Source organism: Symsagittifera roscoffensis, chromosome 7, assembly GCF_963678635.1.
Source record: "Symsagittifera roscoffensis chromosome 7, txSymRosc1.1, whole genome shotgun sequence".
NCBI classification, from domain to species: domain Eukaryota; kingdom Metazoa; phylum Xenacoelomorpha; order Acoela; family Convolutidae; genus Symsagittifera; species Symsagittifera roscoffensis.
Window position 1 is genome coordinate 7,640,972 of NC_087068.1, and position 17,088 is coordinate 7,658,059.

The window sequence follows — 17,088 nt, forward strand, 5'->3', positions numbered from 1 at the left end:
CACAATCAACCAATCTGGCGTAGAGGTAAAAACAACTGCTTGAGACGGCAAAGATTTGCGGTTCGAATCCGGCCGGGCCCTTTTTTAAGTTTAAGTTCCTTTTTCTACTATCGTCCGTCAGTTTATTTTTGTCGGCTGTTTTGGTAGCTCGATGGTTCAGCTTTATTTCAAGTTAATTGTAACCCCAGTGCTTGAGGCGACAATGATCGGGAGCACAAAGCTCTTTATAGAGTTTTTTATGGTGCAGCCAGTTTTGTTCCGGATATTTTGCGCTTTTGTTGCAATTTTTATTGACAAAAACGATTTTTGAGTTTTTTGTTTGATTTTCATAGTTATTCACATTTGAATCGATTTGCTCAGCTTCGCCTCTGTGCTCAATTTTCTTTTGTTCTGAAAATAATGATTTGTCTTAGAAAAGCTTTTTATGAAGATTTCATTAAGTTTGCGCGCGTCAGACAATTTTAAAATTGAACAGTCAATTGTCCTAGGAGAAACTAGACATGTAGTCCGTTATGAGGTATAGAGACGGATTGTTCTGCGAGTCTAAGTTGAGAATAAAATTTGGTGTCTATTAAATCTGCCGACAAATAAAGATATTTACGCGATTTGAAATAAATGAACCGCTCATTGAGGGTACCTTTTGTACCTGTTCAGAGAGTTAGGTGTTATTTTTAGGTATGTCTGTTACCAGTTTTCTCTCGCCCATGTTTTGGGACGAGATTGCTAATTCCAACTACATTCGGATTGAACTGTACGCTATGAATTGGACTCTTCTAGACATAGACTTGACAGCGCTCATAGGAGTTGGAGCTCCCTATAGCGGACCAGTAGCATTGCGTCTTGACACTTCCAAACTTGTAAAGTCTTCATTGGCTAATAAATGGAAAGATATCACAGTTTTCAGCTCCTCTGGAAACCTACTGGCTAAAATAGAGAAGCCGAATAAAATGTTGACGATGGGGTGGACTTTGGAAGAGGATTTGGTGTGTGTTAGTGAAGACGGGCAGGTTAATGTGTTCGACCTGGAAGGGCGGCCGAGGTTGTTCACAAATAAAGTGCTCTCTTTTGGCAGTGATGTCAGGGACATATCCATCATTGACGCCCTGGTGTACAACGAACCCAAGAGGGCACATACAGGTGTGTACCTGAGACATGGGAGAAAGTTTAGGCTTTTTTCAGGTCGACTTGATTTTCCGTGCTGTTCCAAAACACTATAACAAACTTATGTTGGCACAACTTTCTTCGCTGTCGATGAATTTCTGACAAAAGAGGATACAAAGGCTCTTTTTGGCACGTTTTTGTAGGTTTTGACAAACAAATCGCATTTTTCAGCGCAAGGTCCCCTCTTAAAGTTAGTATATTTTGACGCCAAAGGCGCTTATAGAAAAGTTTTGGTACCGGTCGACTGGAAATGAATGTCGCAAAAAAGGTAACAAAAGGGGAACCCTTTGGATAGTGACAAAGTCAAGAGCCCATAATTTAAGTAAGCCCCGACTCCAGCGGGCATTACAAAATTCGATCCAAATTTGTAATTTCAATAATATCCAATGATTACATCGTACCTAGGAGCATTAACAAGGTGCTGAACTTCATGCTCTGCAACATCATAGTTCCTAGTTTTTAGTTGGCTTTTTATTATTCAGCTCAAATTCCGAGTTCCTCTGTTTAGGTGTTGCCATTTTGACAACTCAGTTCACATTCTACGTGATGCCCAGTGTGGAACAGGAGACATACCTCAAGTACCCAGACGTACCTGGACTGAACATGCCCCCCTCTTGCTGGTGCGTCTACTTCCCAGAGGGGTCCAAAGCATGTATCCTTCTGGCTAAAGAGAAGTTCATGTACACTTTGTCGCCTGATGGGACCATAACAGAGACTCTTCTGCAGACGAGGAGTCCTGTGGATACTTTCGTTGCTTGTGCTCTGTCCAGGTTCAGTCTACAGTGATTCGAAAAGATCTGCAAAATTCATTGATTGTAAAACAAATTTTTCTTAATACCATATGATAGCCGAGCATACTTTTTCTGTTCTTTTAGAGGTGTTGGAAATTGAATACCTAAAATTATGGTGGATAAAGATCACAATATTGAAAAAAGAGGTCAAAATGGGTCTAAATTGGGTGATAGTTTGATTATTATGAAGCATGCCATTAGAAAACACCAGTTCCAGTTTGAAGTCAAATTTGCGGTTCCATTTCATTTTCCGTAATTTTACTCCGGTAAAATTGGCAGGATCTACTTGAACATTTTGGGGATAAACTGTTATGAGTCAACGAATAGGGTACCAAACCTTCATTTATAATAATGAAATACAACAAAATGTTAAAAAGAGCAATCAGAATCACTGTTAATTGTAACTGTAGAAACTGCAACTACCTTGCTCTGATGGGCAACACGGGCGTTGTGTGGCTAGGCACTGCGAACATGAAGACGAAGTTTGCAGAGTACGACACTAAACAGACTCATGTGCCGAAGGAGTTCGCATGGTGTGGAACTTCGGCTGTAGTAATGTATGACAATAGAACGAGGAATCTGTCTCTGATTGACCTGAGTGGACAATGTCTCAGATACGATGTGGCCAATGACGTCATACTCATCAGCGAAATGGACGCACTACGCATTTTCAGGTTTCTTCTTTTTATCTTACAGCAACGATGGAGCGGTGGTGAAACTTCGGCTATCATTGCCTCTTAATTGAAGGCTCGGTTTTTCGAGACCCACCATAATCCGTGCTCAATACTTAATGTTGAAAGAACGTATCCCACTTATAAAAAAACCACAAAATCAGCTGAAAAACTTGTTCGTAATCAGCGGCATTACACCGTTTTTGCGTTCAAGCCCTGATCAGCTGGAACGTTTGTTTTTGCCGCGTGGATAGTTGGTGTTGTTTGATGGTCGGTTTTTTCTCACTTTTTAACATTGAATTATGATTGACCTCACAAAAACTGAAAAATCAATGAAAATTTTCCATTGATTTGTCAGTTGTGAGGTCATTCATAATTCGAGTTTTTTTTGTTAGCGAGGAGAACCATGAATTGATGCAGAAGGTGCCGCAGAGTGTGGTGAGTATCTGCAGTATGGCATCTACCACAGCTGGGGCCAATCTGTTCGCAGCTGCCAAACTATTCAGTGAGGAGAGTGCGAAGAGCTACGACTACCTAGAGGAGTACAGACAAGATATGGAAGTGGCTGTTGACCAGTGCATACTAGGTTAGTTAGCGTTGTTTAATGCAGGAAAGTAAAACTTCAATGTATGTTTTAAGTTCATTTAGATTGGCATTAATCTGAAAAACTGAAATAATTGTCAGAGTAAACTACAACTTAAACATCAACTTAAGAGGTGCTTTGAAAATGGAGAGCATTCATGGCTGATACCTTTCGTTTCAAAAAAAGTGTCAGATGTTGACAAATCGGATCCAATTTGACAGTTATGATTTACACGATTTTAGATTTTATAGGGAAAGCCAACGAAACATTAATGTTTTTTATTTCTTTTCAGCTGCTTTGGAGTGCCATTTCCCCAACGATCAGGAGGAACTGCTTCGTGCTGCTTCGTTTGGAAAATGCTTCACATCGGACCCCTCAGGAGCAGAGAAGTTTGCCAGTGCATGTCGCACCCTGAGAGTGCTGAACAACATCAGAGATCCCCAGATAGGGGTGCCCCTCACGCACCAGCAGTACAAGGCACTCGGATTCACATCAGTGGTCGATCGAATGATATTGCGTAATCTCTGGCCTCTAGCTGTGTCTATATGCGAACATCTTCAGGTACACGTTTGATCGATATATCTCTAAAAAGAAAATTTGGTCTAAATTTGTAAAGTTGAATGGGGCGCGTATGTTATAATTCCCTGTTTTAGATCCCAGAAGCAGAAGGTGCGAGTAGAGTGAAGAAACACTGGGCATGTTGGAAGATAACCCAGGATACTTTATCATCCCGAAAAATGGCAGATGAAGAACTGGCTAAAGTCATTCGCAACAAGCTAGAGAAATCATCGGGCATATCATACGCTGATATCGCTAAGCGCGCGATTGACTGCCAGAGAGACGAACTGGCGATTCAGTTGTTGAATTTTGAAACCAGAAGTTCACATCAAATCCATTTGCTGATTAAACTTAACAGACATAGCGTGGCTTTGGATAAGGCTATTCAAAGTGGAGATCCTTTCTCAATTTATGACGTCATAATAAATCTCCAGAACTGTATGTCTAGTCTGGAGTTCCAACGTCTCATCACGTCGAACAAAAGAGCTCTGAGTTACTACATGAAGTATTTGAAGAATTCGAGTAGAGACCAGTTGCTGAGGATGTATGGACAGAATGATGATTATTTCAACCAAGGCGAGATGTTTTTCTTTGATTGTGTTGAACTTCTTTTGAAAATTTCAAAAGTGTTGCTCAGGTTTCTGTCAGATGGCGGAAACCTGGTTTTTCACTTACTTGGCCTAATTTCGTTTGTCTAGATTTATGAAATCATAGATAGCTGTAAATGCACACACATGATTGGCTGAAATCAAACTAATTGTCAAGTTATAATTACAAGCACGCGTTTAATGATAAACTACTGATGTAAAGGCATTATTAGGGTTAAATTCGGAACCAAAATATAACCCCAAAAATGGGTCATTATTGCTTTTTAGTTAATTACGCATGCGCAGCGTAGTGTATTGCGAAGAATATTTTTCTAACCTAAGTCGCAAATGTAAGTGTTCATTTGTTATATTTTAATTTAATCATATTTAAGCTCATTTAAGCATAAACTATTTAATGGCAAATGTTGCTGCTTTATTTTCGGAAATTTCAATTTATCTCATAAACTATGTACCAATTTTCAAAAAAATTGACCAATAAAAAAACCGGATATTGTTCAATGTGCCTGCCTTTTTCGCTGTCTATTCTCATTTTACCTCCCATTCTATGGCCTTCGAATTTGTTTCATTTTCTCAAGTAATGAATTCAACCTGAGATGAAGGTTGCAATTAAAAGAACAAATTATGGGGATATCTCCTTCTCATGCGGATATTCCCTAAATGCGGTAGAAAAAAAGATATGGCTTCAAGCAAGCCCATTTTTTTGATGTTTTGGTTAATTTTTCAGAAACTACCCTACCAAATCGGAGCTTAAGGGTTTAATTGAAAGGGAAAAAAATCAGTTATTCGAATCTTAACTGTGCAAGCGGCTATGACCTGCGTTTTGAAACAAAATATCGCCTTGGAAAATGTCCAGTTTTTGAAATTTTGCCCGTTTTTTCGAAAGAGGTTCTTTTTTTGCAAAAATTAACCTGCAGATTTTGAAGTTGATAGTTCATTTAAACTAACATGGTGCTAAGATATCCCTGCGTACTCCGTTTTACCCTGCGTTTTGTAAAAAAAGCTGATATGGACTTCAGAAAAATTCGGTTTTACTTTTAACTGTTTTTATAGAAATTTCGTCAGCAAAGGCTATTTCCATGCTTTAGTAGAGAAAAGTTTATGGATATAGGAAAAGTTCAATTTTTTGATCGATTTTTGGAATCGTTTTTACTTTGTTTTCGAAAACTACCCAATCAACTCGAGATAAATACTTCAATTGAAAAAACGAGACGTACTTTTTTCTTTTAGATTAGAGGTTAATCTGTTAATCCCCTACTGAACCAGAGAAACACTAGGGCTTAACGTAAATCTATGAAATTTTGAAAATCACGCGTTTTTGTATCAGTACTATATATGATTTAAAATATTAGAACAGGTAGATCTATCGTTAGCTGGGTCACTAGTTTTCTATCAAGCGACCGTGGCGCAGATGCGAGGACATGGGGATCCTAATCACCAGGTCGGATTTTCTCATCCGGAACAATTGAATCGTTTTTTTGGTCGAATATTTGCTGCATAACATTGCCAATTTGATAGAAATGGTAGCTGCTTTATTGGTGGATAGTGTTAGTAAAATTACAAGCGGTCGTTGAACAGATGTGAGAAAATGATTCTCTTAATCCCAAACAAAACTTTTAAGGTGTACTTCTGATCGTTTCCCATTTTCACTTTGTTTTGCCTGTTTAGAGCTCGTTTTTGCCTCTGCCTCAAAAATTATTCTAACACTGTCAGTTTAATTGACGAGAAAGTTTATATCAGAATAATCTTTTTACAGAGACTAAAAAGTTTGAGAAGGGTAAAATTTTTTTGAAGAGATTAATCTTTTTGCTTGATAGCCAAAAAATGTCATTTCTACTATAATAACTCCAAATCTTGGTATAAAAGCAAATTTCAAACGTAAGGAGACTTAACGCTTTTACATTTTTGGTGGGCTGTGAAGACGTTTCCTTTGATTGAACTTTTCTTATCAATTTATGTGACAGTTTTATAATAATTTTTTCGTAACTAAAAAAGCCAAAAGAACAATTTTCAAATTTTGTTCGTTTTGTCCGCATTATTTAAATCAGCTCTGTTTTACTGTGATTTAACATTTTGTTTTTAGACCAAGCAAGAAAAACCTTTCTTTTCAATAATTAGTTTCGAGTGGTTTTCAAAACTCAAGAAAAAACTGTTTTCCACAAATAATAACTTTGTTACAAGGAAAGATGATTTCCAATGTATTCGATTTGCCAAATCAAAAAAGTTCATTCATTCATCGTATTTGTCTCAGCCCAAATTCAGTCTTGGAAAGATGATTTACAATTTCTTAACTTTTTTGTCATTCATCATCTTTCCTTGACTGAATTTGGGCTGAGGCATATTAGATGAATGAATGAACTTTTTTGATTTGGCAAATCGTTCATTCATCGTATATGCCTCAGCCCAAATTCAGTCTTATGTTTTCTACAGGATTGTGTAAACTAGACGAGAGCTATCACGAGATCAGTAATGACAACAAAGTCAGTGTGCTTAAAGAGGCGAAGGCAGACTTCGTGAGTGCGAAGGCGGAGATAGTGAGCCAATTAACAGAAGATCAAATCAGACTCTATAAGTCACAACAAGCACTCGAAGATTCACTCAGGTAAGCGATTCTCATCATTGTAATTGTCTGCCATGCTCATCATTGGAATTAGTTTTGTTCTTCTCAACTTTTCCTCCCAACTTTGAGTTTGATTTTCGAGCAAAGAGTTCAACGTTGTCACAGTGTAATTACACATGCGAGCATTGTGTCATAATACGTGTCCACTGAAGTGCGGTATGTATTTAGACAACCGCGTATTCATACTCGTCAGTATTTAGACAAAAACTGTATGAACCAATCAGAATCGAGATAAGACATAAATAATCCAAAATAGATAATAATTATTCATTAATTTCTTCCTTGTCTCGATTCTGATTGGTTAAAACAGTATTTGTCTAAATACTCGCGTGTCTGAATACGCGCTTGTCTAAATACTGCTACGTAACCGTGTCCACTGTTTTCTAAATCGGCCGCGAATAAACGAGCTCGTTTTAATGGCATATTTGCAGAAGCATTGGCAATATAATAGCATGTGTATAAGCCATCGAGACAGTCACATATAATTTCAGAACATTAAAATATTGCGTCGAAGTTAGTTCTCGTGGCACGTAATTTAAAAATCAGACAATTAGCGGAAAATTGGTGGAGCGATTTGTCCTAATAACGATTAGCGACTGTGGTTTCCCTTGATGATGTCAAACTACTAAGTTGGACTGTTCAATCGGCCCAAAAATAGTTTTTCAGCTCCCACCAAATTTGGTGAAGGTACTATTCTCAAGAGCTTAAAACTCTGAACTTAAAAGAGCTCCCACTAGCATTTGGAGACATAGGTTGGTCATCACTAAATTGGTCATCAGTTGTACAATTACTCTTGGTGCACGATGAAAAATCATTAAATCGGTTTCGAAACTCGGTTGCGAAATTGAGATTGACAAAACTTCAGATGTAAAACTTGAGGTGGAAATTAAAATTGAGCTTATTTAGTGATAAGACAGGAAAAAAGCTCACATATTTTCTTAAAACGTTTGAGTCCGATCTTTCTTATTGCGAATTCTCATAGTGTTTTTTCACTTGCGAGAGCAAGTCACTTGTAACCGGGAACTATATATTTTCCGGTAAATAACTTATCTTACAAAGTTTTTTTGCAAACATGCTCAATTCTGCTTATATGCTCAATTTCTTGAACAATCGAATAAAATTACCTCTTAGTTAATTTGAGGTAGTAATTTGTTTTTTATCGAATGCTTACAGAAAAGTGTTGATTGTTACAGTAATGAACGTAGTGAGACCTTTTGTCTCCACAATAGGTATTGCTGATTTTGTTTTCAGGAAAAGTCTTACATTTGTTCACGCTCAGTTTTGATTTTTCGCGGTTTGACTTGATTTCATTGTTAAAAGGAAGGCAAACTCCACTATCGAACAGTAAAAGTAAAAAGGTCACAAAAAACGTGATCGACTTCTGATTTCGAAATTGAAAATTAATGATCAGATTTCCCAGCGAAATAAATGTCTTACGAATTGATTCAGTTTTCTCAAATTGGGTTAATTTTAACAAAAAAAGTGTCCATCATAAATTGTTCTACAAATTCAAAGAGCTTCAAGGCCTTCTATTTTTTTCTTCAAATTTCAAAAGTTGAAGGCTCTTGAAAAAACAAGTTAGTTTTTTTTCAGTTTTCTTGCTTTCATTACTCTTTTCCAATTGTTTTCGGATTTATGGTTTTCGTCCTATTTTTTGTCGGCTAATTTTCCGTTTTTTACCGAATGTAATTTATATTATCTGGTGCGCTATTCAAGCAGCTTTTTCATAAAGCTGGGTTTTTTATAATTTGAATCAACAATGTTTATTATAATCTGGGGCGGATCTAGGATTTTTTTTGAGGAGGGAAGGCAGATTTTCAAATTTTTTAAAAGTTTTATCGACTTTTGTTTAGTTCGACCAAATTGATTTCCGAGCTCTCCCAAAGCACTTGTTTTAACCAAATTTAGTGCACCGCAGGCATAATTTTAAAAGACAGGCCAAAATAACTTTTTTTCGCATTTTTTGAACATTTTTGACAAAAAATGTGCGTTTTTTTTTGCGACGCTCCCCCCTCAAAATTAGTATATTGGCGCCAAGGCGACTTCAGAAAATTTTTAGGGTCCGTCGCCAAAAATAGATATCTCAAAACGATACAAAGGGGGTTCCATAAATTTACCAACTAAGATGTTAAATAATTTGATCGATTTTTTTGATCGATTTTTTTTTGGTTAAATGGGTCTAACTTATTTCATATCGGCTGAGTCAATTTATGTTGCTCAGTTTCATTGCCAATTTTTTTAAATGCTTTTTCCTGTTTCAGGAGGGATAGACCGGAAAAAAGTGGATCTTAAAAAATTTAGCTTGAATTTTTTTTATGAATATAGTTTCCTTTTCGGCTTAACAAGGACCGACCCAAGATGGGTCGTAGTTGCCGATCGGTCATTGATTTTCGATAATTGCGAAGAGGCTTTCAATGAACTTCATTCGAGACAAAGTATGTGACTTTTGTAGATATAGTTTTTTTTACTTATAGTAATTTTTTAGCTCAGTTTTTCCAAAAAAAATTCTATTTAGTATCTTTTATTGCAATGTTTTAATACACAGTAATGCAATGTTTTAATTGTATGCAATCTATTAATTATATTGCAATTTAGTAATGAAATGTAGTCATTGTATCGCAAATGTCGCGAAGCTCTGCTTCGCCTCTGTGTTAAACCTTAAAAACCATTCGTATTTTTCGGTCATCGAAAAATCAAATTCTAAAACGTTGCATGTTTTTGGTGTTGTTTTTTTAAACAATTGGTCAATTTAAACAGAAGCTTAAACTTTTCTAGAAGCATAGAGGTTCAAATTTTTGTGCAAAACTGTTATTTGATATTGGTTCTATGTGCTGTTTTTACTCAATCGAAGTCTATAATGCGTTCAGTTCTTTCGTCCATTGAAAGTTCAACGGGAAACTCACGGATAGTTGTGACTTATTATTGAATGGATCCATTGTTTTCTTGATTGTTCTCTTGTTTTTGAAGTTGGTCCTCAAGGTAGATAGCTTTTAATGTGTTGTTAGGTGTCCGAAACAGCTATTTGGCCAGTCTCTCCACACGTACATATTGAATCTGGTGAAGAGGGGGAGATACAAGGAGGCAGACAATGTGAAGAAAGATTTCAAAATGTCAGACAAGAAGTACTGGTGGATCAAGGTCAGTTATATAGTATAAATGCTTTATATTATCGACATCATCAGCTGGTGTCTGTTCGAAATCTTTCATCGGCAGTCTATTCAAAAGCCCCATTTAAGTGCTTTGCCGCTCGTAGAAAAGTTATGATAGGTTATCTTCTTTTTGAGTTCTTTTGCGCTCTAATTCTGCTATATTTTAAAACTGACTGATTTTTAGATAGAGAATTTAGAATTGTCTTCAACAGCTGAAAGGAAATACTGGTATATAATAATGGTTCATACAGCTAAAAATGGTATATAGTAGGTGCATTTGTATCGGGCGGAACTATAAAATAGGGTTTTAGTTGCAGTTATCCAGTTCTAGTTGCATTTGCTGAGTTCTAGTGCCAGATAGAGAATTGGGTCTGCTTTCTGGTTGTCAAAAAGGAACGCGTGTTCCTGACAAAGGTTAAGAATCGGTGGTTACCGACGCTGAAAAAAAAGGTTGCAAAATGAGCAGTTTTTGTCATCTGGGTATCAAAATAATTAAGTTGGACCTTGGGTGCCTGAAACAGAGTCCTGATCTGAACTCAAGTTATGATTTACGTGGGCTCTGTCTTCATTGTAGATAGAAGGTCTGGCCGCTCGGGAGGACTTCAGTGAGCTGGACAAGTTCTCCAAGTCGAAGAAGAGTCCGATTGGGTATGGGCCCTTTGTTGAACTGTGTCTCAAGTATGGCCGCAGACAGGAGGCAGACAGATATCTCCAGAGAATCCCCACCGAGGAGAGAGTCATGTGTGAGTGAAATGCTCAATTTCACATCTTAACTGACTAAATTTCCCAAGTTTTACTGTGACTTTGAAATATACTTAATTTTTAGGTTTCCTTCAGATCCTTTCATCACACCACGCACAAAAAAACAAGATTAATTTGAACGACCACTTGAGACAAAATTATGTATTTTTTTTAAGATTATGGTCGGAAGATTCTAATCACAGCAACTCGTGTTGTCTTGATTTACCCTTGCGATAAGCAAGGGTTTTGCAATCGGGTGCTAGACTTTTTTCTCGTAAATAAGTTTGTTCACTGCTGGCGATTTTGTTTTGATCATAGGTAAGGAAGAAATTAGTTAATAGTCCGTAAGTTTTAAAGAATTCAGCGTAGTACGTTGAAATTGTGGCGACATAATCTGGTAACCAATCATTCTATCCTAACTCGCTTCCATTTTAGCTCGTGGTTGATCTCGAGAATAATCTGTCATGTGATTTAGCAAGCAAATTATTCTTATCGCTTGGAGTTATTATTGTCGAATGAAATTTTGACTCCTAGCTGGCCAATTACTTGATTGTTAATAAGTCCCCCATTCGATTTTGATGCCATTTGAATTGTTGACAAGGGGATGTAGCTCAAATGGTAGAGCGCTCGCTTAGCATGCGAGAGGTACGGGGATCGATGCCCCGCATCTCCAGTTGGCACATGGTTTGGTAATTTTGCCTCATTTATTTGCTGCTCATATCAAAGTCATTTATGCCAGAAGTTTTCCGGTGTTAATTCAACATATTATAAGGCTCAAATTTACTTTTTCGCGGTTTGACTCGTGATTTCTTCAGCTCATTTCCTTTGTTAAAAGAAGGCAAACGCCACTATCGTACAGCACGAAAGTAAAGGTTCTGCGTTTTGTAGCGTACATCAGAATGGGTGACCTTGAAAAGGCGGCCGAGCAGGCATTCGTGAACAAGAGTGTGGAGGAGTTGAACAGAGTGGCAGACAGAGTCACAGTCGCACTCTCAGCAGCCGCTTCTCCCTCAGCATCATCAGGCACTGCTGGATCCTCAACATCGGCAGGCACTGCAGTGGGAGTAGTTAGCGCACAGAATCTAAGGGCATTGATGACCAGAATACAAGTCAATGTGGAGAAACTCAACAGCTGAGACGATGACAGTCATTGAATACTGATGTTGCAGTAGGTTGCAAAACAAGTTATAAGTCCGTCATGACTATTTAAACTGCTGCTATATTATGTTAATATGCGTCTGTCATGTTTTCAGGCGAACAACTGGTGCTACAGTCAAAACTCATGAGTCGTAGAAATTGCAAAAGTACGGTAGAAAATGCCCGTGAAAAGGGCACGGATATTATTGTTGCAACAAGAATTGTCGTTAAGCCCAATATTTAACACAAAATTTGTTGAATAGATTAGGTATAAATAGTTTCATGCTCAGCAAATTTCTATTTTGTTTACTGAAATTTTACTTGATTAAAAATGTATATTCCTTATCCTGTTTTCAATCACGAAGCTATAAATTGAAAATCTAAAGTTGAAAAGCCGAATAATCGCGTATCTCTTTTTATAGTCCAATTTTGTGTGGTGTTGAAAACTGTTTCGCGATTTTTTTCGGAGTTGAAATATCGCGTCACATTAACTTCAAAACGATTAAATATGTTATTTTGAGTTAATGAACGTAGTTCAGACTCTTTCATAGGTGATGATGAATTTTTTTCAGGCCCAAACGCCTTGAAATTTTTTTAGGCTCAAACTTATTTTTCGCTGTTTGACTTGATTTGTTTTTAAGTTTAGTTAATTTAATAAAAGGAAGACAAACTCCACTATCGAACAGCAAAAGTGTAAAGGTCACAAAAAATGTGATCGACTTCTAGTGTCGAAAGTGAGTTCATTTTTCAGATTTCCCAGCGGAATAAAAAATTTATCTATTGATCTAGTTTCATCAAATTGCGTTAATTTAATCAGAAAAGTTTGTTCCATAAATTGTTCGAGTAATTCAAAAAGCTTATAAGTGATCAATGTTTTACTTAAAAATTCGAAAGTTGTGATATTTTCCAAAAATATGCCATTTTTTTTCTCTACTTGTGTTCATTGACTCTTTTCCAACTGTATGTTTGCTATGTTCACACTTGCGATAAGTAAGGGTGGTGAAACCGGGTACCATACTTTTTCCTTGTGAAAAATTTTGTTTACAGAAACATCAATGAATTAGAAATGATAAGTTAACTCATCTCAGGTATTACGTGCATCATTACGCTTGCAATTAGCAAGCGTTATTAAATCGGAATGTTATTTTTTTTTCGGTTTAACAACTAGTTAATAAGAAAATCAGTTGAATCAATTATGGGTGGGTAGTAGCTGGGTGGGTACTAAGTTAGTATTAACTACTGGGTGGGTGGTGTTACTACAGGTTCATTTTTTCTGCGCAACTGGTCTGCTCAAAGATTGTCGGCCTTGTTTCCTCTTCATAAAATTGTTCAGTTTCTAATTTGAATTTCAGAAGTCTTGCTGTGCATATTTGCCTAGATTTTCTGTTCGATAAAAACAGCCATTATAAAAATGTTTATGATTGGGTTTTTTATTATTTTTTTGAGACGCTTTGGAAAAGTTTATCACTTACCGCAAATTTAATTTTTTTTCTCAAAAATCCTACAACGATTTTCAAAAAAAGGTTATCCATAGAAAGACTGCGCACACCTTGTGTGCCTGCATACTCCCCTGGTCTCCTTTTGCTTTTGCTTTACCACTCAGCCCTCGAAAAAAGTCTGTGGGGGGAATATTTGACCGAAATTTTTGATTGTTCTCAAAAACTAACCCTCCAAATCTGAGATTTTTGTTTAAATGAAGAGAGCGGGTTTGAAAAGCTTCCCTCCACAAGCGGCTTAGCCTAAACTTTTAAAACATAAAATTATGGCCCCGGAATAGTGAAATTTTTAATTTTTTTCTACCATTTCAACACAAGCAAAGCTTCTGTTATAGTATAAACTCTCTTTTTTTTCCAACTTGAGTCGCAAGTATTGTTGAAATGCAATTATTGCGACAAAATGTGTGCATTTTGAAAGTGTTCATTTTGATCAATAACCAGCTATTAAGTACAGCCAATGCTAAGGACATTAACACAGACAATTGTATTACAAATAGCACTTTAGCTTTAAGGTATCATGGATCTGTAGCGTACAGATCCATGATACCTTAAAGCTAAAGTGCTATTTGTAATACAATTGTCTGTGTTAATGTCCTTAGCATTGGCTGTACTTAATAGCTGGTTATTGATCAAAATGAACACTTTCAAAATGCACACATTTTGTCGCAATAATTCATTGGAAGGAGAACCGCAGCAAAGCAAGAGGGTTCAAACGTTGGGAGGGTTGCATGTTTTTAATGAACTTTTTGGCATACTACTTGAAATGCGTCCGCTCTATAAAATGAGGCTTGTTAGTTGGTAAATTTTTTTTTTTCAAGTTGACTGGTAATGCGTCATAATTGGCTTACGTCACTTTGTCATAATGCAGACTCATAATTGACGTAAGTCACTTAAGAAATTTAGTAGACTCAACGTTTTACTCTCTCAGTTTTTCCACTAGCTTTATCGGTCATATTTTTGCTTGTGTATGCGAATTGCAACTTCGCCTGTGTTTGAATTTTATTTTGATTCTTCTCGAAAACTTCCCAACCTTATTTGTGGGTTCAATGGAGATAACGGATAGTGGGCAGCTTCTGTGCTTTAGCGGTCTTTCACAATGTTTTGCACCAAAATTTCTCGTCGGAAAAATCAAAGTTTTGTTTTTCAGACCGTTTTTTGAAATATTTGACTTTTATACCCTAAACTAGCCTGCCAAACCTGGATTTTTGGGTTCAATTAAAATAACATGTGGGGCAATTCTGTTCTACATAAGCGGTTACGCGAAATTTTTTTGAAATAAAAAGCTAGGATTCTCGGAAACATCAATTATCTGATTTGTTGACCGTTTTTTGGACTTTTCTCGATAACTATTCTGCCAAACGTGATATCATAGATTAAATCGATACAACAGGATTTGGATGCTTGCCTTTGCATTTTGAAATGCCTAATTTTTTTGAAAAAGTAAAAGCTTTCAAATATGTGAAAAGGTTGACACTTCGACTGTTTTTGGAAGTTTTTTTGACTTCACTCGAAAATTATCGTGCCAATTCTCGGGTTAAGTGTTCAATCGAGAAACCCAATTTTGATAATCTGTTTCACTTAGTCGGCGATGGCTGCTTTTACCAGAAAAAAATCCAATTTCAAAAAGTTATTGAATATTGACAGTTTTTTAGAAACTTTTTAAGCTTCTTAAAAACTACCCTATCAAATCTAAGAGGTAAATTCAATCGAAAGAAGCGGTTGCGCGCGTTTTTCCAGCAGAAGCGGCTAATTTTGTTCATTTTTTTTGATGAATGAAATTCATCAAAAAATGCAGAAATCTCTTTTGGAAAATGCAGAAATCTCAAATTTTCCTCTTCATTTAATTTAGTTGCACGACGATTCTTTTTTTCTTACCTAAGTCGCAAATATTGGTGCCACTTGTTCAGCTTTCTGATAGCATGTGCTTTGAAATTTGATTAGCAATAATTTAACACAGTTCAAGCATTTCTCATTGTTCAAATGAACCGAAAAGAGCTATTTGCTGCAAATATCAGATCAATCATAAAAATTGGATTTCAGAAATTTTTTCAACCTAATATATCTCGCAATATTTTTGAAATGTTTATTTTATATATGATTTGGCTTTATGTTTTCGATTTTTTTCCATGCAAATTCAGCGTGGATGCCTTCAGTTTGTTATATTCCAAATGATTACATGCCAAGTTGTGACTATTTGTAGTTGGTGCCTTTTTTGCTGCATCGTATTGGCAATTTATTAGCATATATAGCTGCTCCATTCGTGACTAGTGTTTGTAGGTTGTTAGGCGTTCGTGGCCGAGCGGGCAGGGCGTGAGAATCCAAATCTTGAGGTCGCAGGTTCGACTCCGATTCGTATCAAAGTTTTACTAGTTCGAAGCTAATTTCTATTTTTTCTTTTTTCATTTTAAAAAGCTGCGTTTTTGTCGTGTTCTTGTTGGTGTTTGCGAAACGCAGCTTCGCATCTGCGTTTATTTGCTTTAAAGCTCCTTGATTGGTATGCTGCGTTTTTACGCTTGCGATTAACAAGCGTTATCAAATCGGAATATTCTTTGCAGAATGTGAATATAGATTTAAAACAAGGACTTTGAGAGCTTTATAGCTCAAAGGTTTCCATAGCAATTTTTTTCGGGTGAACGGGCGTTCCAAATTGTTGTCGACTTAGATGCCGCTCAAACAAATTTTTGAGCAGTTATTCTTCGCCATGTTGTTTTTCGGGAGATTTTTTTTTTTTCAAATTGAATTTCTTTGAGAAAAATATTTGGAAACTTTAATAAATGTTATTTCATTTTTTTTCGACTTTGTTGCTGCCATTTACTTTTCTTTCTGCTGGATGGTAATGCTATGTTTGTTTGGTATCGCAATTGGCGCGATGCTCTGCTTCGCATCTGTGTAAAAATAATTACATTTCATTTTAGAAGTAAGTACGTAGGTTTTCAATTGTTTGCTTGATTTTGCTTTTTACATTTCAGCGCTTTTTTTAATTGTCAAAATGAAATTGTAAATAATTCTTGTTTTTCGATTTAGTTTCAAGTTCTAATTCTGTTTCATTTATCAAAGGGAAGGGCCATTACACATTCAATAACAGAAGTGGGTTTGGTGGTAAAAATAGAGCTACACCATTATTTAAAAATCGATTTTTGTTTCTGTTGCTGCTCGCTGTTTTCCTTCTGCAGTAGCAAGACAAGCGTTCTGAGATCACAAACTAATGTGACTAGATGTATTGCACAGGTAACTTCCCTGTTTTGAATGTGACACAAGCCTACGAAAATGGCAAGTGTAGTATCAAATGTTGGGTTTTATTCGTGGTTCTTTTCGTCATAACTGTCTTTCATTGAAAGGTTACAGTGAACGGTTCATAACCGCAGTCAGGGGTCAGGAAACGTCTGTCTGATGAAATTTGAACGCTAGATAGTTTTTTATGCTAAAGGGTGCTTCGAAATTACCAAACATTTTACGTACCATAAATAATCATCGCAATGGGTTGAGTGGTATCTGATATTGAAGGCCTTTCGGTCGAACGGCATTAAAAGTTTTCGAAAAACTTTTCCCAGTGTCCGAGTAAAACCGATTTGAAAT

At 36.5% G+C, this 17,088-nt stretch overlaps 1 protein-coding gene and 1 non-coding gene across 3 annotated transcripts; both read left to right on the top strand.

Annotated features, from left to right (window-relative positions):
- The first annotated feature begins 665 nt into the window (after positions 1–665).
- On the top strand, positions 666–12,341 carry LOC134851464 (vacuolar protein sorting-associated protein 16 homolog). Of its 2 annotated transcripts, XM_063867565.1 has the most exons (11): positions 666–1,137; positions 1,670–1,931; positions 2,363–2,626; positions 3,019–3,209; positions 3,499–3,767; positions 3,860–4,340; positions 6,800–6,971; positions 9,995–10,127; positions 10,713–10,881; positions 11,768–12,047; positions 12,133–12,341. In XM_063867565.1, the coding sequence occupies exons 1-10, from the start codon at positions 678–680 to the stop codon at positions 12,013–12,015; spliced, it is 2,649 nt and encodes an 882-aa protein (XP_063723635.1). In that variant the 5' UTR covers positions 666–677; the 3' UTR covers positions 12,016–12,047; positions 12,133–12,341. The 2 variants fall into 2 exon arrangements, with proteins under 2 accessions (XP_063723635.1, XP_063723634.1); XM_063867564.1 differs by having other exon boundaries at positions 11,768–12,341.
- Positions 11,480–11,552, top strand: Trnaa-agc (transfer RNA alanine (anticodon AGC)). Its single transcript has one exon. It is a non-coding gene; the product is annotated as a tRNA-Ala (tRNA).
- Positions 12,342–17,088: the final 4,747 nt, after the last annotated feature.